This window comes from Laccaria bicolor, genomic scaffold (genome assembly GCF_000143565.1).
Source record: "Laccaria bicolor S238N-H82 LACBIscaffold_61 genomic scaffold, whole genome shotgun sequence".
In the NCBI taxonomy this organism is placed as follows: Eukaryota; Fungi; Basidiomycota; class Agaricomycetes; order Agaricales; family Hydnangiaceae; genus Laccaria; species Laccaria bicolor.
In genome coordinates this window covers 119,343-145,824 of record NW_001889932.1, presented here as the reverse complement: position 1 = coordinate 145,824, position 26,482 = coordinate 119,343, and the positions used below count along the sequence as shown (strand labels likewise).

At 47.7% G+C, this 26,482-nt stretch overlaps 9 protein-coding genes across 9 annotated transcripts; 3 read left to right on the top strand and 6 right to left on the bottom strand.

Moving 5' to 3' along the window:
- Positions 1-985: 985 nt before the first annotated feature.
- LACBIDRAFT_396315 (ectomycorrhiza-upregulated inorganic phosphate transporter) lies at positions 986-3,483 on the bottom strand (the record flags this gene model as incomplete). The annotated part of the gene is made up of 14 exons (XM_001888991.1): positions 986-1,471; positions 1,522-1,537; positions 1,597-1,606; positions 1,659-1,755; positions 1,811-1,894; positions 1,952-2,088; positions 2,150-2,231; positions 2,292-2,507; positions 2,559-2,879; positions 2,935-2,970; positions 3,057-3,147; positions 3,206-3,228; positions 3,284-3,302; positions 3,358-3,483. The coding sequence occupies 14 exons, from the start codon at positions 3,481-3,483 to the stop codon at positions 1,101-1,103; spliced, it is 1,629 nt and encodes a 542-aa protein (XP_001889026.1). The 3' UTR covers positions 986-1,100.
- Positions 3,484-6,082: 2,599 nt separating this feature from the next.
- On the top strand, positions 6,083-6,674 carry LACBIDRAFT_295806 (uncharacterized protein; the record flags this gene model as incomplete). Its single annotated transcript, XM_001889036.1, has 4 exons — positions 6,083-6,140; positions 6,198-6,265; positions 6,330-6,395; positions 6,445-6,674. Exons 3-4 carry the CDS (start codon positions 6,356-6,358, stop codon positions 6,672-6,674), a joined length of 270 nt encoding a protein of 89 aa, XP_001889071.1. The 5' UTR covers positions 6,083-6,140; positions 6,198-6,265; positions 6,330-6,355.
- A 3,041-nt stretch (positions 6,675-9,715) lies between these two features.
- Positions 9,716-11,403, bottom strand: LACBIDRAFT_143646 (uncharacterized protein; the record flags this gene model as incomplete). Its single annotated transcript, XM_001888990.1, has 11 exons — positions 9,716-9,793; positions 9,843-9,937; positions 10,002-10,024; positions 10,080-10,136; positions 10,194-10,204; positions 10,261-10,341; positions 10,401-10,429; positions 10,488-11,001; positions 11,052-11,096; positions 11,162-11,258; positions 11,333-11,403. Coding segments are annotated over 11 exons (1,101 nt in total), but the record flags the coding sequence as incomplete, so codon positions are not given.
- A 1,684-nt stretch (positions 11,404-13,087) lies between these two features.
- On the top strand, positions 13,088-13,778 carry LACBIDRAFT_314474 (uncharacterized protein; the record flags this gene model as incomplete). Its single annotated transcript, XM_001889035.1, has 4 exons — positions 13,088-13,147; positions 13,195-13,464; positions 13,522-13,602; positions 13,653-13,778. The coding sequence occupies 4 exons, from the start codon at positions 13,088-13,090 to the stop codon at positions 13,776-13,778; spliced, it is 537 nt and encodes a 178-aa protein (XP_001889070.1).
- Positions 13,779-15,341: 1,563 nt separating this feature from the next.
- LACBIDRAFT_314472 (uncharacterized protein) lies at positions 15,342-17,710 on the bottom strand (the record flags this gene model as incomplete). The annotated part of the gene is made up of 6 exons (XM_001888989.1): positions 15,342-15,486; positions 15,539-16,203; positions 16,254-16,621; positions 16,676-16,827; positions 16,880-17,179; positions 17,229-17,710. 6 exons carry the CDS (start codon positions 17,708-17,710, stop codon positions 15,342-15,344), a joined length of 2,112 nt encoding a protein of 703 aa, XP_001889024.1.
- A 147-nt stretch (positions 17,711-17,857) lies between these two features.
- LACBIDRAFT_314471 (uncharacterized protein) lies at positions 17,858-20,233 on the bottom strand (the record flags this gene model as incomplete). Its single annotated transcript, XM_001888988.1, has 9 exons — positions 17,858-17,940; positions 17,988-18,459; positions 18,514-18,846; positions 18,896-19,327; positions 19,384-19,522; positions 19,581-19,696; positions 19,748-20,000; positions 20,049-20,158; positions 20,210-20,233. The coding sequence occupies 9 exons, from the start codon at positions 20,231-20,233 to the stop codon at positions 17,858-17,860; spliced, it is 1,962 nt and encodes a 653-aa protein (XP_001889023.1).
- Positions 20,234-20,848: 615 nt separating this feature from the next.
- On the bottom strand, positions 20,849-21,049 carry LACBIDRAFT_314470 (uncharacterized protein; the record flags this gene model as incomplete). The annotated part of the gene is made up of 1 exon (XM_001888987.1): positions 20,849-21,049. One exon carries the CDS (start codon positions 21,047-21,049, stop codon positions 20,849-20,851), a length of 201 nt encoding a protein of 66 aa, XP_001889022.1.
- Positions 21,050-22,270: 1,221 nt separating this feature from the next.
- LACBIDRAFT_314469 (uncharacterized protein) lies at positions 22,271-22,554 on the top strand (the record flags this gene model as incomplete). The annotated part of the gene is made up of 1 exon (XM_001889034.1): positions 22,271-22,554. The coding sequence occupies one exon, from the start codon at positions 22,271-22,273 to the stop codon at positions 22,460-22,462; it is 192 nt and encodes a 63-aa protein (XP_001889069.1). The 3' UTR covers positions 22,463-22,554.
- A 441-nt stretch (positions 22,555-22,995) lies between these two features.
- Positions 22,996-25,327, bottom strand: LACBIDRAFT_314468 (uncharacterized protein; the record flags this gene model as incomplete). The annotated part of the gene is made up of 5 exons (XM_001888986.1): positions 22,996-23,561; positions 23,616-24,087; positions 24,138-24,562; positions 24,802-24,904; positions 24,956-25,327. 5 exons carry the CDS (start codon positions 25,325-25,327, stop codon positions 22,996-22,998), a joined length of 1,938 nt encoding a protein of 645 aa, XP_001889021.1.
- Positions 25,328-26,482: the final 1,155 nt, after the last annotated feature.

Sequence of the window (26,482 nt, the reverse complement as noted above, 5' to 3'; positions counted from 1 at the left end):
CTCTTGGTCTTTATCGTTCTCGCTTTCACGGCAACATCCCAAACCATCGACATCGGATACCCAACGAATGGCGATGTTCTCCACGCTGGCGGGCAGTTGACAGCGAAAATTGATCGACCCGTGTGCATTCCATCAACTTCCGCCTTGAACTTGCTGACATCCTGTTCAGGACAGTATCATCGGTTGTACTGAAGTCGGGATCGCTTTGGCAATCATTTCGTGCGTTAACGGGCAGTGTCCGTCGCCGAGCGAGCGCCTTGGAAGTGTTCTCTATGCTGGCCCCTTTGACCCCCAAGCCCATGGTGGTGGTGGCTTTTACCAGAACTTCACCGTGACCGTCCCGAGCTCCCTTTCGAGCGGACAAGCGCTGTTCACACTTACCCATTTGTGCTTGCTTGGGGTACGATCGCATATATCTATATCGCCTAAAATCGCTAATCACGAGGGTCTTTGTTCTAAGGCTGGTCCATTCCCATTACTTGAGTACAGGAACGCGACAGTTACTATTACCAATAATTAGTTCAAAATTCAAACAACGGACCTATTACTTCCCTACCGATATTTCTCCGAGTTTCATTTGTGCGATAATTCATACCCAAGCACGCATTTTAGTTGAAAGGAGAAGCTTTAAATGGAGAACTCAAGGAACCTAGTGGGGAAACCAGAGGCACGCTCAATGATATCCCCATCCGCGGGTAAAAAGAGATCGTTTGATCTCAGGAACTTTGAGCAATGGGACGACGTCATGCACCACATATCAATTATCGGTTGGAACTTGGTTAGAGCTTTCATTTTCCAGACGATCATGCTTACAACGCATTATTGCACCCTTACTATGTGACAGTACATTTGGCGCTATGACACTAGACCAGCAACAGACCATTCCACAGATTTTATTTACTTGTGGACCCGCACTCATTTGGCAGGTGCTGCCTTCCATTTGTAGTGTATTATTATATAGAGCCATACATTCCTCATAAGGTTTGCACATACCCTAAGGCAAGAATACTTACGCAAATCCAAAATATTACATTACATGTCGTATAATTCTCAAAGCGCGTCGTGATGATGCCCGTCGACATGGCCTATTGGGTATCTCATTACTTCCTAGTACCCGTCGCAATGCGTTTCTCTTCAATTTCAGCCGCAAAGATGGCGTCCGGGTCGCGACCTTTAACTTCAGGAAGGAGGAGCGTGAAGACTACCTGGAGGTTGGAAAAAGTTGATTCCCAAGCAAGAAAACACATACCAGCTCCAGCGATACAACAACCAAAAAATACTGTTGTGGAGAGTTCAAGAGATAAATTATTTATAGACCAAGTGAATTGTTGTTGGGACGTACTCCATAGAACGTGGGGGGTTCCAATCTTCTTCGAAAGAGTATTAAATACGAGCGCCGAAATGATAGCTCCCGCCTTCCCCGCGGCGGCTGACATGCCATGAGCTGAGGCGCGGAAGCGGGTCGGGAAGACTGAGCAGATCGCGCGTTAGCCGTGACTATAGAAAAGACAATATTCGCACCTTCGGCTGGGTAACACTGGCCAGATACGAAATATCAGAACATAAAAATGAATCTCAAGAAAAATATATGCGCACATATGTTGTGCTTAAATATAAACAAGTCAGTTGAGATTGAGGTTGAAAGAAAGACAACGAACGAATTGGCCCCGAAATTGAAGAAAAACTGCAAGAGGGCGAAGCAAACGATGAACGCAGGTTTGCTGAGGTCGTGGAATTTTCCCGCAATGACAGCAACTAGAATGTGATTCCTTGAATTATGCAAGTTCGAAGGGACGAAAAGAGAACGCACGAAGCAGTGCGGCGATCAAGAAACCTTGTATCTGGATCCACTTTCGGCCGAGGATCTCAATCGTCAAGACGGTGGCCCAGTATCCTGTAGGTATATTACATTTGTCACGCACAATGCCGAGGGGGTTATATGTGTTCTTACCAGGAACAAATCCCAACGCAGTGATAATAAGATTTCCGAGGCCAATCTTGAATAAACGAGTCCATTGAGAGCCGGTGTTCCCCGCGAACCCAATTTGTTGAAGGACAACGTTTTGGTTGAGGTTAATTCCATAAAACCTAGATATTACGCGTTCAATTCTCAGCTTCCCGTTGAGATAAAAAAAAAAAGAGGGCTGACGCGATATCAAGGAGAAACCAGCATGTGCAAGTGCCAATAAGAATCTTTGCGTGCCTCCACTCCGAAAAGTAAATGAGAAATTCTTTACAAAAGTTCAGATGACAATACCACGGAAAACATTGCAATTTAATGTAGTACTTACCTCTGAAGTGGGCCTTCTGCTTGATTATTTCCTTTACTTCGACAACCTCCACCTTTGGCTGCTCCTCCTTCTTCAATTCGTCTACATCATCTTGTGAATCAGGGACTTGTCTCAGGGTCTTTGATGCGTTGTAGCGGTTCGATTCCGGCAGAGTGAGTCGTTGATAGAGCGTTCCGAAGGCAGGAATGAGCGAGAGGCCGACGAGGATTCTCCAAACTTCGTTTAAGTCAGTTGAATGTGAGGGCAAGCTTGGGTTAAACCACTTACCGCCGTCAACCTTGGATATTTCGTGTCTCCCCTCAATCGCGCCTTTGTAGATGGCGAGAACGATGATGGTGGCCAGACTACCGACAAAGCTTCCCCACCCTTGGTTTGAGAAAATATAAGCGAGCATAGTGCCGCGCTTCCGGAGATTAGATCGATCAGAGGTTACAGAAGCAGACATGGGATAGTCCCCGCCAACGCCAATGCCAAGGAGGATGCGGAACATGGCTAGGTAGATGAGACAGTGATTTGGAGAGAGAGTTCCGGTAGGTGTTGAGATCGACAGAATTGTCGCTACGATGATGAGCACGAGTTCCTTCCCATCTGAAATGGAGTTAGCACGTATAATTCCAAAAATAACAGAGGGCTATGGTCTTACAAACGGCCTTGCGACCCAGAGAGTCAGCAAGATACCCTAGAAAATTATTCCAGGTTTAAATTTCAGAGGGGATGAGCTGAAATCGTGATACTCGCCGAATCCAAATTGACCAATAACGCTACCAATATTTGCCCCAGCTTTGAGAAACCCTTCCAAGTTTGTGGGGAGATTATTCCCGCCATACAAACGATATTGAAGCATGGTAGCAACAGGCTACCAATACGGGGTATTCGCGTCAGCTAACAACCAGAGTCTACAGTTGACGACCTACATTGATGATGAATAAGTCGTAGGCTGGGAGGTCATCGTTTAACCAAAACAGCTCGATTTTGGGAGTTAAAGCGCTTACCATCCAAAAAGAACCCGACCTTTTCAACCACATATCAGCCCACACGTGACGCCAGAAGAATGAACTTTACTTACTCCAGCGATTCCAAGCAATTTCACCTCGGGGAACGTCAGACAGAATGGAGGTCTACCGTCATCAAACTCCTCCAATTCACTCTTGAACCTTGGGTCTTTGTCGAGCGGCAATGAGGGTTCTGCCATAGCGTCAAGATCACTATTCGCAAAATGTTAGGTGTCGAGCGGATTAATATAGGTCTTTTCATACGCACGTTGGCACACGAACACGTAAACATAGATATTCTCCTTGTCACATGGGGATAGTTGGAGAGGGCTGTGGCGTCTCGGGTAGTGTCTCTCCGTGCTTGTGGCAATGTTTCGATAAGTGATTGCTTTGCGCAGTTGGTCGGGTAAACTCAAAATATAGCCGCATAGGATGTCGTTAGCAATTGGATGGAAGTCTCGCTTCTAGGAATCAGAAGACGATCAACCGCTGGAAAGGGGAGACCTGCAAGTCTCACTCGAATGTCAGGGGAGTGACGTGAGCGACATGTACAAGATACGAATGCTATGGGCGACGAACACATTAGACGCTGCTTCGGACACGTTCGTGAGAGGTATATTTATCCTATTGAGGACGGCGATAATCGATTTGTCGTTTGAGTAGGAGTGCATCTTGAATTATGGTTGAAAAATCCAATAGCTAAGTCCGGCCGGAAAAAAAACCATCTATAAATTTTAAGCGGTATTATGTTCAAAGAAAAGACATTTACAAAACGAACTTACATACTGGTGGTGCTTGATTGTAGTAAGTCTGGGACTGACCGTGACCAGATGAAGGGAAACGGCAAGGAAACGGCGTTGCACTTGTTCGAGGGCTAAAAATAGATTTCGGCATCGCTAACCGCCGCTTCTAAAAATAAAACTGTCACGTTAAATAACAGAACCCATATCCAACCCATATCGCCCTCGTTTTCTTTTCTTGCACTTAACGTCCTCGAAAGCGAGAGTTCACAAGAAAATTGTGGCTTGATTAAAGACCGGTAAGTAACGGAGGTGAATGTGAAGGAGAGTGAAAGAAATGAAAGCACAAATAGAAGCGTACACGTAAATAACCCTGCGCACGAGATGTCTTCGGGGGCCTTGTGGAGAGAAACGGATATTAAATCTTGTATTTGAATGTTAGCACCGAATTGAATCCGCGGACCACAAGATGCATCCTTCTCCGTGGTCCGAGAACTAAGGAATCAATGGCTTTTGTTGGCGTGGTTTTCGACAACTTCTGTACCGTTGACTTACAGCAATCTGGTTCTTCTTGTCTTTTATCAATTGCCTCCGGGTACCTGTGATTTAACGGATGAAATATTGCACGTTTTGCACAGTTCAGACATTGTACCATATTCTTAATTCCATCACAGCCGACGACCTTACTAACAAATTTTTCCTGAATGTTCAATAGGTTTCGCCGAAAGATCGAGCGTCCTCGTATCCACATGAAACCTCCGATCGAAGTCGTTTGCGAGATAAGGAATTATAAAACGCGCAGCTGTAACATAAACCGCTTCAGCGATCACCTGGGTCAGCCAACGGAAAACTCACATGTTAAACATCCAGTTGCGCAACACTGGCGGAGGAAGCCATTGTCGGAGACTCATGAAACAAGAAACAAGTCTTCGACGACTACTGAGTCCTTCCGGTTGCCAAAAATATGCATGATCGCCGTGGTCTCGAGGATTTATGAGCTTCGGATACGACGGAGGCCCATCTCCTCCCAAGCGATGGAGCGACCCTCGCATCAAGTTCGGAACCTGAGGCCTGACGCCTTCGGTGTCCGGCGCAGTCGAAGATGCCTATCTTCTCTTCTGCACTGACCTACCGTTCGGCTGTGTTTCATTTCGCAGACAATGTCGTGAGCTGTGGGAAGTACACCAGTAAAACGACCCCCCAGAGTTTTTGTTAGTGTAGCATTGCAGTGCGTCCACAACGTGCCCGAGTCATTCGGTCCCTCCAGAAAAAATACTTCACCAGGGTTCCGTAGCTCAGCTCAGCGTCAACGTCGTGCGAGGTTCTTCGAAGTTGGTGTTTGCCTTTCTCCAGTCTACCAAGGAGGTATATTGTTGTAAACGTGACAAAGAAGGGAACTCACAGAACCGAAATCTGTGAGCGGGGAGAGGCGTATTGGTCGGATCGTTCATTGATGGGTGAAGACAGTGTGAGGCGTTGAGATGATCGTGTGATGTCCGTGTAGATCTCTAACGCGGAATGGTCTTTGGTGACGCAATCCAGCAATATTATGTGGTCGTTCCAGTATCCAAAGGCGTGGCTAGTGACCAGCAATATTATGTGGTCGTTTTCCAGTATCCAAATCTGTGATGGGGCTTCAGATTACAGCTTCTACGTCCGAACATTGCAAACTCAACGCGTTCACGTCGGGGAAGGAGGATGCCTTATCCCTCAAATTCAGCTGCACCATGTCACGATCATTACGCAGCTATGTGGATATGTAGAGCTGGAGCTGCAGCACCACCAAGGTGCGGTCTAATTTAGGCTCGTTTAGTTCCTCTTGTACTCCAAAGGGAAAAAATGACTCACAGCGCACGCGTCACCTGCTAGAACTGAGTATAAGACTCACCACCTCGTCACTGAGCGATTTTTTGAACAATAAGGTGACCAATCATTGCGTGGTTTTTTGGATGATGCCATTTGTCAGCGACTCTTGGCGCTGACGCACAAATGCCTCAACCATAAACATAACCCAACACCCCAAGAAACTATAAAGAGTGGAACGAGGTTTGGGTAGCTCATCATTTTCACACTCAAGCTACCAGTAACCAGAACTCCAGAAAATCATCATGCTCTTTGTGAGTACCATCGGTTACGATCTTTCGAATATGTTGCCTAACTTTCTTGCGATTTAGAACACCTTGACCCCTATCTCTCGAGCTTCTTCCACGGGATGCTGCTGCACGTCGTGCAAGTGCACGAGGTAAGCCGGAACTACCTTCTTTTTTTTGGGGGAGATTTCGATGTCTGATGTATGTTTCTTGTAGCTGCACATGCGGGACCGCCCCTGTTAATGAGGCAGGATGCGGAAGCACAACCTGCAACTGCACCAAGTGAGTCGCTGTGTTGTCGGTGGAACACTAGTTGCTGATGAACTTCCAGCTGCGCGTGCAAGCCTGAGGAATGCAAGTGTTAAGCGGACAGAGTACAACCGCTCGAAGCAGCAGCCTGAGGGATTTGATAAACGAACTTGCATCCCAGGAATCCGTCGAATTTTTGTAGTAGTACATTCCACTATCATCATTGTATCGAAACATGACATATATGTTGGCTTGGTAACAATTATCTTCAACCCGGGTTACTTCACAATCGGCCTGGGCGAGAGCCGATGAGGGAACGTTAAAATTATGCACATGGAGAAAAAACGCGAGACGGGAAAGCGTAGCGTATTTGAGGAATGGACATTGTCGGGGGTAGGACAGAGTGTTCATTGACAATACGCGTTGGAAGAGATATGGCAGCACAACTGCGATAGGAAGCAAGGTGCCATTGTAGAAGGAGGAATAAACACGACGCACAAAAAAGGGTGGAGGCTAAACAGAAGAAAGTCGTGGGTGGCGAAAATCCCGCCACTCCCGTCGCTGAGATGAAATCCGTACAACAAGGTCCACCCTGCCTCTCTATCTACATGGCGGCACTCATTGGATGCAGATCTAGAATACAGCGAGTAGATTGTTCAATATGAGTATCGAGCGTCAGCGTTCAAAAACGGGTGGATCACGTACCTTGTTCTTCAGTTGCGCAAAGAGCTGGACGTTGGCCAATTCCCCTACTTCTCTGGAGGTAGGTTTAGAAAAGCGGCCATGCCCACTTTTTCCATAGCCGAACCGCCGGAGGTCAACCATAGAATGAGGACCCGTTATCACGTTCGGACACGCACCCCGCTCGATGGCGTAGAGTGTGTGAAGGAATACGGTGGACCTTGATATCGTGTAAGTCACGTCCGGGGTGTTCAACTGCGTAATAACTTACCTCAATGCTTTGCCGTTCCTTTGTGATCATTTGTGATATTCATGAGAAACATCCCACTTCTCATCAGCCACCTTGACCTCAGCCCGATTACACCCTCATTCTTCCCCACCAAGCACTCGTCTACCACGTAACCGGATGGAGTCAGGAGATGGCACAGCGACCGAGTGGTTATATGCGATCGATGAACGAGGACGGGGCGGGAATGCCGACGGAAATGGTCGTGTTTCGTCAACTGAATCGGGGTAGTCACAGCGGTGCCGGTGACGGCTTTCAGCGTAAGACGATCGTCAAGAATTTGATAAGTGATCGTTACTTACCTACACCTCGGGCTTGCACATGTCATCCTACATCCCTCCCTTTAGGGTGATGTCGGGCACACAAGAGCTTCAACGGGTGTTCAACGCAAGGTGAGTTCGTGTTTTGGAAGCCGGTGCAATGTGTAACCTTTCTGCATTGCATGCGTTCATCTCAATACAATGCCCCCTGAGGCCTGAGGCCTGAGTCATGAGTAGGTAGAAATGACTGTCGAGAGTCGGTTTATGGTGAGGACGGTGGTGTCGACCTGGGGAGAATGTGAGGGTCACAGTGTTGGGGAAAAACGGTGACAAAGTTCGTCGCTATGTCACGTGACTTCCAACCCCCCCCCCTCTCAGCGAAGTGTTGGCTCAAAGCTCTACGACGGTAACAAATTCTTCTGCCTTTCCGAGGACGACGCAATGGATAAAAAGTTGATATTGAGAAATCAATAAAATTATTATACACAAAATCAGGATCATATGGAGGATAGACACGCTGGGACAACTGGACAACTGTAAACAGGCGATCATAGCAGGATGTAGAGAATAGCACACCTTGAACCAAGCCGAGTCTGATATTTATGTTGACGAATTTAATGGGTGCAATGGCAGACATCATCTGCACAAAATTATTAGGTCTCTTTACAGATGATATCATCAGATTTACAACGTACGGTCGTCACAATATCCACCGTGGAAGTCTCCGTGTTGTGCGATGCAGCTGGCGGAGCAGGCCGCATTGGCTCCTCCCCAAATAGCGCCGATTTGGCAGCTGGTCTGGGCGGCTTGATTGACAGGAGCCGCCTTCGAGGCTTTGATAAAAAGAAGTGCGACGGCTTGGACGAGCAGAATTCGAAATTGCATGGAGGGCAGGGCAGATCGAAAGACTTGTCTACTGGTTGGAATTGATACTAGCCTTGGGTCAGATGTGAGCGGTATTTATATTTTTTAGAATTGGGGGCGTGAAGAAGCTCAGGTGATAAGTTGTTGATGTAAATCAAAATTTGCCTTCCAAAGATGAACCAAGGTGGAGCGAGGGCTCCGTCGGCTCTGTACCGAATGGCTCAATATATTATATAATAGAACATATTCCGCTCGGTTTACGCTGGGTGGTCGAGCTTCGGAAATTTTCTGCTTAAAATATTGTTGAAAGACGATTTGCCAACTGTGGAAAAAGCATGTAATGTTTACGCTTCGAAAGAAACCGAAGGAAGACAGGTGTCAAATCAGACGTTAATTCTACTGACGAGCATCACGAACTACCTCATCCAAATTTTCGCTGTCTACTCTCCAAATGCAGCACTTCGTTTTTGTATCTACGTAATAATGTACACAAAATGGCTCAAGTGAGATCATTACCACTTCCTATGCACATCATCCATTGATCAACCGAAGTTTTTGTATAAATAAAAATTTCCACAGTTTATTATACAAGGATCAAAAGACAGAGGGCATAGAAAGGAGAACATTTTTTACAAGCCGCTGATCAACAACGTATTGAGGCAGTGGGGAGACCACGACACAACGGCCAGCATAGGAAGAGAACAGGAAAGTTAGGTACCAAACCAAATCCAAATATCAGACGCCTTCCTTTTTGAGCTCGATGATGACGTTGGAGCCATTCGATCCAGAATCATTATTTGACCGTTGAGTCAGGCTATCGATGACCACGGTGTCATCCGAAGCTGCTTCGTGCTGCTCGAAGCGAGATCCGTGATTTCTATGGAGGGGTTAGTCCCGGCGCCACATAAATATAGAAAAATATACGCACTCAGGCCCGAGGAGAGTGATGACGACAATGACAAGAGCTACCAATCCGATGAATATTTCTTGAATCTGCATTGCCATAAAGTGAGTGCGACGTACGATTCCGCTGATAGTTAGATACATACCTTGGTATAATCTGGAACAATTGACGATTGCCCGTCTCTCACAACCGTAGTCTTGAAGCGTTCCTCAGCAACTGTGGTTGTGTTATATGAGGAAGAGCTTGGAGCTATAAGTAGGTCGACGCACCTCGTTCAATACCTATGGAGGCGGACGAAATCATCTGTCGTGAAATAGATATTTGTAAAAATGTGAGAAACGTAAAGCTCAATACCCACATTTCCAACGGCGTAAGCAACGCCCAAGAAAGCGGCGCGTAAAGCGGGTGGAGATATTTCGGTTAAATAGATTGGGATCTGAACTATATTAAGGATTTCGTGATTGTAATAGAGATGCAAAACTTACCACACCCCATGCACCCTGTACGGCGGATTGCATACAGAAAACGCCATTACCGATCCAGAAGAAAGAATTTGGCAGAACCCAGAGAGGGATGTAGGCTACGTTGTGCCGAAGGGCCACGTTGAGCTTTCGTAAAAATCAAAAAAACTTGAATAAATTTACCTCCAACCATCAGAACCATGTTACTGTAAACAAGGGACATCAGAGTTAGAGAGACGGTACTAATTGCGCTCCACGAACATGATTGCTAAGCGACGGCCGACGCGTTGACTGAGGTGTCCTGCGACCAAGCTTCCCCTGCAGGAATATTATTATTATACCGTACGCCAGACTCTGTATGTGATAAAAACGCACGCTGTACCACCCTAACAAAATTGCTTGATCAAGAACGGAAAGATGCGAGCAGAGTTAAGAGACTTACGAGATTTCCAAAAATAGAAGCAACCTTTATACCACGAGGTATGAAGCCCTTCGTCGTCTGGAGAAACGCGGGGTATAAATCCTAGCAATATAAATTAACGACCTCCAAAGCGGGATGGTTATGGTGAATTGGGTGCCCACCTGGGATGCGTGAGAAAGGAAGGTCAAGCCTACAATAGTTCATGTAGTTTAGAAAAAGAAAGCGAGGAAAAGAAACAGATTTCTAACCTCCCATCAGCAAAACGGCATATATACACAAGAGCCAATCCCGTTTCAGTGTCTCCTTGATCTCCTTCGAGATTTTTTCCGTTTTCCTGGTTGTTCTTGCACGATCGTCCTTCTCGGCTTGCAGGAAATGCTCGCTCTCGGGAAGTAGAGCCCGGAAGCAAGCGGTAGCGAACGATAAACCACAAGCAATCCAAAACAAAGCCCTCCACCCGCCCTTGGCTTCCGGAACAATGGATAAATTGATTGCAGCGGCGATGATGTACCCCGCAGCGTAACCTTGTTGCAATACCCCACTGATAAAACCACGAGCTTCAAGGGGAACGTTTTCGAGAACGCTCGATGTGGCTACTCCCCAGATTCCGCCGATGAAGATACCAGAGAACGATCGAAGCACGAGGAATTGTCTAAAAGTCTGAGCAAAACCTGCGCCAAGCTGGAAGGCGGAGATGAGAAGGAGATTGCATACGAGGGGCCATTTCCTGCCGTAGCGGTCTGAAATGATTCCGAATATTAACTGGTGGGATGTCAGTAGATACAACAACAAATATGAGGAGAAGCGCGCACGGCACCAACGATTCGAAATAAGAGCGTCAGGGTAATCGCCGTGGTCTTGAGAGACAAAATATTAGAATTAGTTTCAGATACAAATACCACTACTCCAAGAAAGAACGTACGATGTCATGGGCAGACTTGTTAAATTCGACTTGAAGGTTGTCGATAGTGACAGACACTGAGAATGAATCTACAGCATCGCAAGTCCATGCCAACCACCTGAAATTTCACAGAAGTTTATAGACAAATTTAGCATGGAGGGGGATAACGACAAGATAACGATCATGACGTACCCAACAAAGAATTGGGCCCATTGAATCAATGTTAAACAACGGAGGCTGGCAAAGAGTGGTCTTCCATTCTGACGCTGCTCGTTGGTGAGTAAGAGGTTTTGTAAGAAGTGGGGCGCCATTTGTTGATGTTGGTGGAACTACCTATCGTCACTCGTTGTGGGAGACCGCCTTTATAGATTTCTTCAACTTAGTGACTGTCGAATCGTTGCAGGCATATTTTTAGAATGTTTCGCCATATGCAATATACGCTGACATGGGTGTACAGAGACCTGGCCCGTTTTCAAAAATGATTGGCGAGATAGAATGCATGATTGGCGAGGTATAAGAAAAGCCACGGCAAAAGACGGTCCTCATCACTTTCCTTGTTTACCTAAGATTCTTGATTCGAACCTACTAACGAGCCATTTAAGATATGCGAATGCTATTCCAAGTAACATAATACTTTACGCCAAATTACTTCCGTTTGTCCTCGACATCATACTCCGGCAACCTTGTTTTGTAGTCAAGAGATATGTGGGCTGCTTTTCCAATCATTGCGATAAACGGTGGAAATAGTCCAGAAGCAAGTTTGAACAAGGCCGCACGAAGTCCGCATATGCTCCGACTAATGAACGAATAGCAATCTTCTGACCAGGACCTAAGACAGACCTGCAAAGAGTTGTGCCATCCTTCTGGTGTTCTTGTATTTCGGTTCGTTGCTTTATACGTAACTGTTGTACGCCCTATGCAAAAAAAGTGGATTGCGATCAGCGGAATAATGAAAACGGAAGGGAAAACACTACGCATGGGTGATGAATGTTGATACTTGTATTACGGTATTTCGTCATTTCAAACGAGCGGCCCTGTGAAAGAAAACTGGAAACGGCCCGCTCGGCTAAGAAACGTAGTATTTTGAACTCTCGGGGGTCTTGCGGAAGAACGATGCAGAAAGAAGGAAGCCAGTCGGGGCTATTGACCCACATCACATTCCGCGCCAAGTACCTGCTCAACGGTACGTCGATCCTGACTTAACATTTACCACGCCACCCCATAGGGCACATGTTGATCCTGCATATTTACAGCCCAAGCATATTTTTATAGTGGAATTTCTTTATAATAGTTTACTTCCATAATACATCTACTTTCAAGGTAATTATTGAGGAAAGTCTCTCTGAGCCTCCAGCGACAGATTGGTGGAGATACGTGGCGTCGTTTCCAAACTTTGTATAGATGACTCAGCGGGGACAAATGTTCCGAATGACTCTTCATGAATTGAAAGCGAAGAGGACGAGCACGGTGGAGTTAAAGCTCACACAGAAGACGCTCGGCTAATGGAATTGTCACCGCTGACCGTTCTTCAGTCCGCGCGGACCCCAATTTTTAAAGGAGTTTAGATGACCGACTCTCCTACTACGCTCACAAAGAACTTTTGAGTCAAGATAATCCATCCGAGTTATTTCTTACTCAAAAATAGGGATAAAACTATTGAGAAACCCCCTTTCCGCGGAAACCCTACCCCAAAAATATTTGCTTATTTGAGAACCCCATTTCTGCAAAAAATGTCAGAATTGGAATGTTTGGCGGTGTATGTGGCGAAATGTTTGGCGGAATGTTTGGCGCACCACCGGTTAGGAAGACAAGACATCCACCCACTACTTACCGTCGACGACCTCCCACAAGCACCCCGGCACACACGGACGACGACAGCAACAACCCGGGATTGACATGTCACAAAACTAGCGCGTGGCCGTGTGGGTAGTGAAGACGACGTGGCAGATGTGCCACGTCGTCCAGACAGTGACGACGCATGCCGTCTTCGCTGTCCAGGTCGTTCAGGTAAGTGCCTACCAATGTTTCCCATGCCCCTCTCACTCCAGATGCAGAGGCCACGTCGCTGTCAGCAACCTGGCAACATACGAACGATGCGGCATGACGAAAACACGATGCCACAGCACGACGACAACACGGAACGAGCCGACGACAACACAAGCGACAGTGCCGCGCACGAACAACAGCCCGCCCACCCACGAACGACGTCCACCGCCGGCGAACGAGCCCTACACCCACAAACAAATGACGAGCGCCCAGGACACGACGACCCCCGCCCGCGAATGCAAACGACCGCCCACAAACGTGAGCGGACACGGGCCCAGGTGGGCTCCCCCTGGCATTTCTCTTTATTTTCTAATTACTAACTACTCCATCTCTAGCAACCTGTCGAAACGAGTACAAAGAGCAGGCGTGAAAGGGGCATGTTGGGGATAGCCACAATGAGAGGGCGGGTATGCAAGGTGCGTCCGCAAACTCTCCCCTTCTTTCCGCCGACCGACCATCACAACAGCACCACGACCCAAGAACCCACCATGTATCATTCCTCACAACGTCGACTTCCACCAACGGACCTCGCCTCGCAGACCAACCCTGCCTATGCTGTCAAAATCCTGGGGTGAAGTTACCATTCCCCTGACCTTCCGATCCTCGCAAGGACGCACGGCAGTGTCGATTGACACTTGCACTGCCCTTGCGAGGTTCATTGGTCATTTATGGAGGCGTACCCTCCCGTGGGTTGGGGTACCCCTGAGATTTTATAAACCTGCTACCCGTACCCGCAAAAACCCACACCTGTGGACGCGGGTACAAGTTCTGACAGGTATGGGTACAACCCTGGGAATACCCCGGGGTTAGCCATGACAATCCCTATGAAAATGTCATAAGAACGCTAAAGGAGATCTCTTGAAGCATGGCATGACCTCTGAGCTGCTCAACTAGGTCAATAAGGAGCATGGTGAAGCCCGCAATGCGACGCGACACGACGCAGAACTAATATTTGAACATCACGTGTTGAATGTCACGTTTCCGGCCATACAGATCGCCACACAGATCGCCACACATGATCACCATACTTATGTCGTCGAATTTAAGAGGATTCGTCCCGAAAGGGGTTCGTGGGAGCGATCCAGGAGATCCCTGAGACTTTTCAGGGATCGTGCCTCGGACCCTTCTGGACCCTTTTGATGCCATCACATCAATCACATCTTATCAACGTGCACACGTGCTTCCCTGCCCTCGCCTTTTGTGCGCCCAAAGAAGACGCGTCCCCTTGTTCTGTCTTTCCCTCGCCCCCTCCCTCAACGCACTCTGCATCTCAGCCTCCGCCGTTGACGTGGGCGTCGCTTCGCCCGCGTTCCCCTCACTTTCCACCTCCTCGCTGCCTGGGGGAAACACTCTGCCCCTGCCGTGCCTACGGCTTTTCCGTCGTTATCACCTGCATCTGCCTCCCAGGTGCCTTTCTTCGCGATTTCGGCCGTCCCTCTCTTGTTTGGCGGACATCCCTTCGACGTCCCTCTGTGCTCTCTGTTTCGTATGGATGTGAGTGGATCCCCTTTGATCCTTTTCCAACATGCTCACTCTCTACTGTCTTTTTTTTTCTTTTTAGATTCCGCGTGCGCCTTTGTCGCTCGTCCCTGTGGCTTCCCCGACTTCTTCTAGGCCCGCGTGCACCTCCCTCACCCGCCCTTAGTCCGTTGCGCCCTGCTGGTGTCGTCTCAGCACCCCCCAGTCCTCTGGTGGGAGGACCAGTCTGCAATCTGCGAGTTCACTTGCAAAATTTGCTGGACTGCGTCCTGCTCGCCTCGTCTGTCGCTTTGGTTTATCTGAGCGCCAGCGAGCGAGTCACTGTCGGCGTCCACGTCCAGCAGGCTCTGACAGGCTTCAACCGGGTTTGTGGATACATCAATTCACGTCAGTTCGGAGCTTGCTTAGCGGCCGCAACAGCTCCTCTCGGCTTCATCAGTTTAATCTTGGTAGGTCCTTTGCATTTTATGTATTGTTCATATTGTTCATTCGGTGTTCAATAACTTTGGCCCATCTTCAGTTCAAAACAACCAGGCAAAGACACAACATTTCGCGATCCCTTAGTGACCTTTTTGCATTAAAAATCAAGATATTAGGAGTAATTATTATACTATTGTTGTTGGAAATGGTAGACAGATGTTTTTCGGTCCTTTGAGCTGCTTAACGACTGACCTAACTACTTCGCAGTGTTCTTGCGGCGGTTGCGGCTCAGAATCTTACCTTCCGCCTGCCCTTTGGCCCGGATTGCGTGCAAGAGAGCCGTGATGCCATCCTTATGTTCTGGGTACGCCCCAAGGAATGAGGCTTCGTCTCGCCCAAATCTGAAAGTAACCAGTGAGTGTCAATCTCAGTATTTTGTTGAACATGGCTCACTCTTCAATGAACTCCAGCGCAATTGTTCGCCGCTGACCCCATAACTGGCTTTGGCGATTGGAAGCGTGCCACTCATGTTTCCAATGTTCGAGAGCCGTGTGGTGGTTACGACTGGGGTCAGGATACTCCCAGTCGCGCACAACTTGCTTCCAGGCAGTCGCTCCCAATTTGCGGCTGATCTCTGGCACGACTGCAGATGGCTCAACGGGAAGGGGACAGCCTGCGCCGCTTGCGATAACATTCGTCACCGAGGAGCTCTGGAGTGGAAGTACAGCCGCATAGCCAGTCCCAGCTGTAGGGTAGGTGCTACGTGAGACAAAAGGGGGTGCTTGTGTTGGCATGGGTAGGTAGTTAACATGGTCGCCGGATTGAGTACCATGGTTGATAAAACATCCATAGGACGTGGGCGGCGGTACAGGCTGTTTTAAAGGCATGACCTGAGGACGTTCGCTAATTAAGCTTCGAATCTCTTCGTACATCCTGCGCTGCTCTGCAGACTGCGCGGCGAATAGTTCCATTCCTTCTGCAGCTGTTAGAGGCTGTGTTTCCCCAGTCTCACCCATGTGGGACATGCTGGCTTCATAGTCAACAGGACAGAGGGCGTCACTGTGATCCTCCTCGTACGTATATAACTCATCGAGCAGGTATCGTATTAATGTATCACGCTAGATCCGCAAGCATTAGCCTTCCGTAAAAATGCGAAGCTGATACGTACGTGTTCGCCAATCGCCCACCCTCCCCACCAACGAATCCGAGCCAACGTCCAACGCTGTCCAATTGGTGCAAACATAAAGCGGTATTGCGCACCTCCGCGCCGGAAGCAGTGGGTCGTGAAGTGTCCTGCCCCCCTGATTCCTGCCGCCGCAGTCCATTCGTTGATCCTCTTTTGAATAAGGTCAGAGGATATGGGTACATGTGGGTGTGCAACCAGCCCATTCACACCAAAGGACGGGAAAATGTAGTCATTTGGCTGTAGCTTCCTGCCAAGAAGCCGAGTTTCATAAAATTCCTTCCATTTCCAAACGTGTGTGTAAAGATCAATGGCGGGGTTATTCGGCTGTGGGTAGACATTGTAGGTATGCCCTATATGGGAAGAGTGAGCACTTCATATAACTTGGCAGGAGATTTTGCACAAACCGTTGAGTCCGTTCTCTCCATTCTTTGATTTTTTTTGCCAGTTCTTACGATTTCGCAGATTGAACTTGACATATGGCAGATGAGGTTTACCTGGCTTTGGCGGCGGCGCAAAATCAACGTGTTTAGCCTGGAGACTAGCTGCCTCATTCACACTGGCTTTATGTGAGCTTTCTTTCGAACTCTTGGGCAAGACGTCGGGCTTACCGAGTCCAGATCAACCAGCTGAAGCTTGCGAACGCTATGTTAAACAAATGGCCAGCCTTTAACGCAAGCGTCTTCTGATCTGTGATCTCGAGGTCGGAAGGACAGGTTTTCTCTGAATGTGCAAACAAAGCTTGCACATCTGCAAGCGACATGGCTCGGGAATGATGCCGCTCACCCTCGCCATCCTTGTTTTTGCAGGCATCAAGCATGTCTTCAACCTCTGCTGAGCGAGTAGGATTGCCCTCCCATCTCTGGCGGGCGTCATTGAAGTGCCAACGTCCACGATACATGTCGTTCGCCCTTTACCATCATAAGTATGTGGCTGTCACGTACTCAGCAGGAAACATACATTTGGTCATAGTATCGTGTAAACGCAGCGTGAATTGAGATGGCCGTGGATGCCTTTCTATTCTCTGTGAAGCACTTGTGTGTCATAAACATGGAGATTGCGAGCGGCGTGCATTCAATGGGGGAGCCGTCGAAGGCCTTGTGGAAGTTGGGGTCCAACTTCGCTGGTCCGTCCTCGTGTATCTCATCCTCGTCATCATCACCCGACAATACTTCATCCCCTTCTTCCTGCCACCGCTTTTCTGCCTCTGCTTGCTCTACCGAAAATCGAGCTACAAACTCCTGCCCCCGCTTGACCTGTCCGCAGTAATTGCTATTCGTGTTCTCTGACTTCCCATATTGTTTCTTCTTCTCGACGGACGCCTTTTGGAGACGAGCATAGTCATTGGCGGAAAGCTTTGGTGGAGACTTTGTCTTCGATTTGGGTGCCCTCTTGTTGTTCTTGCCCTTGCAGGCCTTTGCTGGATTTGAGGGAGCTGGCATGGTAGCTTTGTCAAGGCCAATTCCTCTGAAACACGGGCTTCATGTATATTATCGATCTCATTTATTTAATGATCGGACATCATAGGTACAGGGTTTGTAGTACGTACAGAAACAGATAAAGGAGAGCCGAAGTAGATACAACTAGATTCATCTAACACTGTTTTCCTCCTCCCCGCTTGAAAGAGTAAGGTCAATATGGGTCCCCGCAACACCGGGGGGAAGAACCAGCTCTATGAAAAAGAGGTAAATGAGGGTTCAGGGTGGAATGTATACACACCTTCATCAGAGCAACTGATACTCATAGCATCGTCGAACAACCTATTTGACAAATTTGCAGCCTCAGAATCACTCTCGTCAACATCAGTGAGTTCTATGGGCGAGGTGGGTAAGACCAGAGGGAAAGTTGTTGAAGCTCTTCTGGTTGAGCGGCCGTATTCGTCATCCTCGGAATGAAGCTCGACGATCTCATGTGGCAGTCCAGCAGGGGGGCTAGTTGGTGCTCCTGTGGTTTGTTGTGCAGTGCTGGAGGTGTCGACCATCATCACTGACGTCGGTGTTTTGATTGAGTGGCGATAATTGCTGTAATCTTCATTGTCTTCATCAGAAGAGTCGATCTCGATGATATTGTGTGGTCGCCTTGCAGTTGAGTGGCTGCTTGAAGCTTGTGCTTGGTTGTTAATCGGCACCGCGCTGCTAAAAATACTCCCGACTGCCCTATCCGGCTGTCCGCTAATACTACTCGGCAATATCTGCAAAAAGAAGACAAATGAGGAAAGGCCATAAAAGAGAGAAAGGTCATATACCGGTTTGTATGGGGCAGCGTGAATCTTGGCTTTCTTGTGTCTTGGGGGTGCCTCATGAAGGAATTCATCAACGAGGACGGGAACTGCGCTCTGAAGGATCGGCCCCGGCACCCAGACATTGATGCTTGTGATTGAGCCTCCTTTGACCAAGGCATTTTCGTCTTCGAGTGCTTGCCTGGCACCACTCAGGGCCGTGATGGGTAGTGGCGGCAACCATACTTCAACGAGGTATGACTCAAAGGCTGATTCCGACTTAAACTTTGTGTCCTGTCTACAAATGTGGTGAATGGACGATGGTGACAGCAGCGACTTTGTGCCCGAAAAGTTGTAAAGCTATTACAAAGTTCAGAATCATATTACGCATGTAGCTGCTGCTACGTACCTGCGAAAAGGTCCGGATGCAGTAGCCGGGCCAGATATTGCTGTAAAACTTGTCAATGATGGTTCTTCCCCATCCAAATAGACGCTCGCAATGAAAGGCGAGTTTTTCCGTATCAGGGAACTGAGGCGAAAGATCCCCAAGATTAGGGCCGATCCCTCCGTGAGACCACGACGTGACAGGATTAGCATAAAGGTGAACAACGTGGGGATTAGGGAAGTTCTCAGGGACCTTTGTCGCCAATGTGGTGCAGTGACGTGGAAGGTTATGGCGGGGATTGGTGGCCAAGACCTTCCGTAGCTGATGTCGCCATTTTGCAAGGTATACGTCGAGCTGTGTTTCAGTCATGGCTTCCGCAGCCGCAAGCAAATCTGTGGCCAAAGCCGTGGACGCTAGCTTGGTTGCAGTGACGATGCCACATCCTGGCAGGCCAACCTTTTTCACATAAGCAATTAGAAGTGAGGTTCTACAAATGAAAGATTACAACTCACAGTATCATAATCCGCACCATGTAATACAGCAATCAACAAAAGACCAGCCCGGCTTAGATGCTTCTGACCCTCCGATTCAGCGAAATCCTTCGTCGCGTATATTTCAACGTCATCATCGCCTTGCTTCTTCATGTGGAGACTAGGTGCAAATCCGTTAGCAACAAGCTACGCCGCTGACATATTCTATCAATACCTACCTTCGAATAAGCCTCGTTCCGCCAAAAAGGAAGTAATCACTGTCCGATGTGATTGCGAAGTCGATAATGCCATGTTTTTCGAATGCGGCTAATTCCGCTTCTGCCTCACCCGGAGCCTGACACACCGAAATCAGTACCGATTGACGAGATCAGGGAGAACAGCTTACTTGGTGAAATTTGTAGTGAAAGTCTTGAATTATCTCGGAGAAGTGTTTGACAACCCAATGCTCCTTTTTCTTGACAACCGTACTGCGCTTGTAATCAGGCCTCTCAGGACCATCAAAAACAAATATGACTGTGATTGGATAACGAAGAAGATGGGCCAAGCGGAAGAAGAGTGTGCGAAGTTCTGGATTTTCACCCGCTTGAGTGTGGAGGCCCGGCACATAAAAGACGGCCTGGCATTCTACAATCCATACACTGTCTCGCTTATCAGTACTATGTGCAAGAAGAGTAACACCATCCTACCTTGCATCAATTCCTACAACCAAGGATTGAGTATTTCGTGCATTCCTCAGAAAGCCCTCTCGAACAGCCAATTCAAGTAGCGACACCAAGCGTCGCACAGAGTCCAATTTCTGCAGAAGTAAGATAGGAAATTCAGCTGATCATGAGGCAAAACTCCACACCTTCCAAACATTGCGGATCCCCATGGTGAGTAGAGATGGCAGAATAGTGGGGCAAATGTCTCAGTATCTCCGCCATAGTGTATGGGCATGAGAGACGACTTGGCGTTTGGATCAACAAAGAATTCAAACTCCGCGCGACGCGTCGATGTCGCGTCTCCCATACCCAAACACCATTGCGCGTAGTACCTTTGAAAGAAAAAAGAAAACACCAAGAATCTTCTGATATTTGTCTTGAATCTCCTAGCAGAGATAACAATAATTTTGGCTCTGCCCAACGCCCAACCATTCCTCAACAGATGGTGTCCTTTTCAGAATTTAAGAAATAACTAGACATAAGTAAGAAATAAGTTGAAGGTAGCTTGAATTTAAGCTGGATTTAAGAGAATTTAAGGAGCCGAACGAGAATTTAAGGAGCCGAGAGGAGGTGTTGTTATGGACAAGTCAGATCAAGTACAACCCTTGACAAGATATGATCAACGGGCTTAGCACTGTCAAATCTGAGTGGGAATCTCAGGCTCATGTGTTTCTTGATTGTTATTTCAATTGCAAGATCCCAAGATTGAGTGTTTCTTTCAAGGGTTTTTCAAGGGTCAGACGTCAAAGCTTCAGCTATGTACATCGACTCGGAATGAGATGTTCTCAAATCAGCATGTATTGTGAATCAATGTAAATGTACTGTAGTGTATGTATGTATGCTGAGTTGGTTGTAATGAGCTTGAGCTTGTTCTGTATCTTGAAATCGGAGGACTTCGCATCGAAACCAAACTTTTGCACTATACACGCGTATTTACGCGACGCAAAGCATGAAGCGTCTTCCGACTTGGCTCCAGTCACGACCATTTTGCCAGATGCAAGATGAGAGCAGTGGCCTTGGGTTCACGATGTCGGCTGAATAATGCTAAAAGGACAAACAAGACGATCAATTCGACGCGTTGCATGTTAAAGAACGGTCAATGTGACAAACCTTTGAACTGTAACGGCGTTACGAGCTTGGAGCGCAATGGTCTACAGAGTGAGGCAGCAGTCGGAACAAAGGTGAGGGGTGCAGGGGTACATGGAATGGATGTTGAAGGGAATGGTAGTGAGTCTGCAACGGCATGGGAAGTGCCAGGCGAACGACGAAGGCTCGTTTTGTGTTTGTGGTTAACTTGAGTGAATGGATTGGATAGAGGCGACGATGGTCCAGGAAAAACGATTCCGCTGTTTGTGGTTGGTTGTGAAAGATAAGGGTTCTGGGAAACGTTAGACCATGTTCTTGATACAGTTGGTGCTGCTGAAGCTGGTAAGGTTGCTGTTGCTGTGAAGCTGGGTCTTTGGGTCCAAAAGTGATCTGACGAGCGGAAAGGGCGAGAGGCATGAACCTTGAAACGACCACAATCGTCAGTACCGTGCATTATGCCCAAGGCGACAGACCTACTCACAATTGGGCCACTTTCTTTAGTGGCTTGTGAGCCATATCGACCTCTCCGTAGTGTATCGATCCATTCCCGCACTCCTGTGTCCTTCCAACAGCGTTGACGTGTTAGATCGCGGGTGGACTCTTCGTGTACACATTATCGCTGACTTGTTCGCTTTTTCGCGTGTCGGTCAGGTTTGTCATAGATAGAAAAACAATGCCTATTAGCTTTTGTCAGCTAAAGTACCCACTCACCATCGCGACAATATTCTGAAGTGCCGCGGTAATATGCTGTTGCTCAAGGGTGAGAGGTGCAGGGGTGCTTGAATGGAATGGAAGTTCGCGGTGCCGCTTCTGTGGGTAGGGGCGCCTGAGTTGATTGATGGCTTGGTGATGATGGCTCCCGCGCTCCCGAGTAACAATCGCTCAAAGCCTGAGCGCTGGCCAGATCTGAGGATCGTCCCTGCGTGCTGAGAGATTTCTGAGATCCTCACATTTAACAGCTTTAACGAATCCTGTTAAATTTGCAGATTTAAATCGACTTTCCAATGCTGACATGCTAGACTCGCAAGCCAGTCACGCTCACAAGCTCTATGTCACCTTGCTTGTCAAGGTCTCCCAGGGTCATAAATACCAAACAGGTACAAACAAACTACCCAGCGGCCATGGGGGTCTTTTCTTGCATATCGCGCACGCGAGCGAGCAAGCATGAACAAACAAACTTTCCAGGGGCCATGGGGCTCTTTTCTTGCATATCGCGCACGCGAGCGGGCAAGCATGTACAAACTTTCCATGGATGCATATGGCGCACGCGAGCGAGCAAACCGGTGCAAACAACTGGTCTTTTCAAAACATGATATTGTCGTCTCTTTCTTAGCGCCAGCTCCAATGTTTATATACATAACTATGTAGCGCTATAGCTCTTGAACACTGTTTCCTTTGTTACGAAAAAAAAGTCGCATCGTATTGGTGCAAAGCAGTGTATTTGTCAGCAAGCAAGGTGCCTGCTGCCGCTGCTAAGTGTCAGCCTCTAGTCACAATGTCACAGGACATTATGAGGCACATGACAAGAGAGGGGCAAGCTTGCGAGCGGACTGGAAACTCTTGTCGCCCTTTTGGCAGAGAGTCGATTTCCCCGCCAAACCAGAGGGGGTCACTTCAACAAAAAAGGCTTCAATTTTGAAAAAAAACACCCCAAAGTTAGTATACGAAAGATGATTTTTACAACGAGTAGAACAAAAAAGAGTATAGAACTTTTTTTATCAAAAAATGAATTTGTTGACTTCGACGTTTTGAGGTCTGTGCACATCGTCCAAATTTAGCTCTGCTGTCCCACACATCCTTCCACCCCTTCCATATTCAATCTCCCCATTCCATCCTCTACAGGCCCTCACAGATGACTGAAAAAGCTGTCATACGCACTAGGTCCGAATGAAATTGAAGGTATGGCTGATTTTTGCACACCAATTGAGGTGGAGGGACCTGATTCATGATGTGTTGACAGATGGAGTTGCTTTGGCAAGGTAGCAGGCAATGCAGAACTTAGCATTTCCGTGGGTGCAGAGCGTTTAGAGGCAGTTGTGGTGCATTTTGACCTTGCTAAACTAGGAATTTTGAGACTGACAAGCAAGTTGAACAGTATATCACTGAGGAGGCTCCAACGCGCCCAACTTGACTCCACCAACGATGCGAGGTGCTCCTTTGTTTGTATCGGCCCAACAGAGGACAAAAGTTCACATGTTGGATCATCAAGCAGAGCCTGTGGAGCCCACATTGCCCTTGGATAAAGCTCGCACTTCACAGACCTGCGCCAGGCATACAACGTGTCTCGGACCAAGGCAACAGGTTCACCTTTCTTGACGGAACGTTGGCGAGCAGTGACGATCGGTTTGCTGGGGTGGGTTCGGTCAAAAAGCTTTGGGTTGCAGAGATCACAACATCGAGTGGGCGACACATCTGAGAACATTGGGTTAGTTCTCTTCACTCCGAGTACAGTAGTGGATCACTAACATGAGGGCTTATTCCGAAAGATTTTTGTCAATATCAGCCGATGACAGACCGTTGTTTGAATGTACCAATACAAACCCTCTCCCACCGCATCACCTGGAATTTTTTCGTGCTCTTCTAGGCGTGTCATTGTATCATGAGCCCCACTGTATTGGCCACACTTTGCACCATGCGACACCCCATAGGTTGGGCCATTTTTTGCTGGTCTTCCCTGGCCTCTGCCTCGACCACTACGGCCCCTCCCATGACCGCCACGGGTGTTACGTCTCTGTGAGACTGATGCTGTGTTTGTGCCAAACTCGCCTGACAATGCTGCAGTAGTACTAATTTCGAAAGCAGACTTTTCGACGATCATAACGGCAAGTCCTTCACCACCTGCAGCCCAGGCGGCTTGACCCACACGCTGAACCCATGAGGAAAGATTTGAGGGGGCTTTCCACTGAACAATGCTGTCGACATCTGGGATATTGCATCCCTATGTCATTTCAGTATCTGCTTTTCTGCATGCACATGAATGATACTTACCATGCCCGCAGCATCAGTGCATACAAGAATGCGAATCACTCCCTCCTTGAACAGCCGCAAAACCAATTTACGGTATGTTGTGGACATGGCAGTGTTATATGGACAGACAAGGCCCTTTGCTTGGAACTCCTCTTTTACTTGAGAATTGAGGTGATTGATTAGAGCTGCGCCTCCTGTGATGTCATCTGCGTAGATAAAACTTTTCTTGATGTCAAGGGGGGTGGTCATGTTGTCAGGTATGAGGAAGTCGAGGTTGTGATAAGTATCCATTGGGTGCTCCATAGCGCGAACAATCTGTGCAACATTAGACCGCTCATTACCCTCGTTGATAAATAGATATTTCTCTCGGTCAAACTGGAGTTTGTTGATGAGGTCTTCATGCACCTGTGGTGTTAAAGTTGCTGTCACTGCAACAATGGGTGTATCTCAGGGAAGAAATGCTCGAACAATTCCCAATGAGCTGTATTTCTTCCGAAAGGAGTCTCCCCAATGCGACACACAGTGTGCTTCATCGACAAAAACGGACAAGCAGCGCGAACCAAATTCAGGTTTTCAGAGGACACCGTCTATGAAATGGTGGGAAAGCAGCATCTCGGGAGACAGGATAACAATTGCCATGATCCAGACACAATATCCTGAGGAGAAATATAAGTGCCACACAAACCAGAAAATGCAAACCCAACCTCCATGACATCTTTTGTACATCCTCCATTGTTACTATTGATTGCGACAGCTTTAAGTTTGAATTCCTCCTGAAAGGTTATCACCTTGCATTCATTCAGTTGTGAAGTTTTGATTGCAGAATAACATTATCTTACCTGTTCTTCTTGTAAAGAGAGGAGAGGCGATACCATGAGGGTAACCTTTCCTGTGCTGGATGGCAAAAGATGTGGTCCTGCAGCAATTCCCATTTTACCTGCACCAGTGGCTGCATGGAGCAATACATCCTGACTTAGAGCCTGAGCTCGCATTCCGGCCAACTGAAAAGCCTGGGGTCCTTTACCCCAGCCAGTAAAATGAGCTTTAACAAGCTCCGGAAGACGTTCAAGTTCTTTGTCAATAGCTTGCCGTTGCTCTGGATTTAAATTTGAAGATTGTGTGGGGAGAACTCGACGTGATTTGACTTTGTGTTGTGTTCCAGTTGGAGAATGAGGTTGAGAGTTTGCAAATGACAAAGGTTGGGGAGGCATGAGGGATGGTGACAAAGACGGAGGCAGAAATTGAGATAGCAATTTTTAACACTCTACATCCTACAAGGATAACCTCGACACCATTGATGTCCTCCACATCTCACCACTTTTGTTACCCTGACTTACCACCCTCTGATCCACCAGATGATTCATCCGACATAGGTAGTGTTTGAAAGTCCGGTTAGGTCCGGTTATTGGGTCCCTGATGGCTCTAACCGAGACCGAGACCGGTTAGCGTCAGCACGAAAACCCAAAAAGACCAAACCAGACCGATACTAACCAGTTATAGCCAGTTAGTTGTGGTTATTGGTCGGTTATGCAACCAGTTACTCAAGTGTTAATACCACAGCAAGATAGTGTTCAATAGTGTTGGTGCCCCAAAACGTAGTGGAATTACATGTATATACAGAGAACCAGTAATTAACGAGTCAACAACTCTGACAGTGAGCTCGAAATCATCATTCCACGGTAGCATAAACATTCGGTCCCCAAGCAGATTTCAAGACAGTGAGTTGGTCAGCGTTGTTGAGCCTAAACAAGCTCAGCATCAGTCACGACTTGTTTCGTGCCCGAGAACAACCGCTCGCAAGGCACAGATGAGGCCTGAGATGGAAGGACAGCGAGGGCGATACGAGCGAGCATTGGATAGAGTTTGGCATGGTTCTGGGGAAGGATTATCAGCAGAGAACAAAATTAGTACGTTAAGTCTCGTACCTGCCACCATTCAACAACATCTGTCTCCTTTTCCATATCCCATTGCCACAGTTCTGAAGCCAAGCCTTCCTCTGTGTCATTGGAGAGGAGCGTCTCACAGTGTTTGTTGAATGCTGACAAAGTGCAGTACTTATCACTCCCCCACCTATTCCTACTGGACTCCAGGACTCCAGTAAGATTCCTACTGGATTCCAGGACTCCAGTAGGATTCCCACTGGATTTCAACAATTCTTCCAAAAAAGGCATTTTCCACCTATTGGACTCCTACTGGACTCCTACTGGACTCCAGCTGGACTCCAACTGAACTTAAACAAAGTTAATGCAATGCTTCAGACCCAGTGAAAATTGACCCTGTGCAGATCGGGTTTCTCCGGATCAAATCGATATATTTGCCAATTTCCGGCCATCTCCCCTGTTCAGATCGGGCTCCACCGATCCATT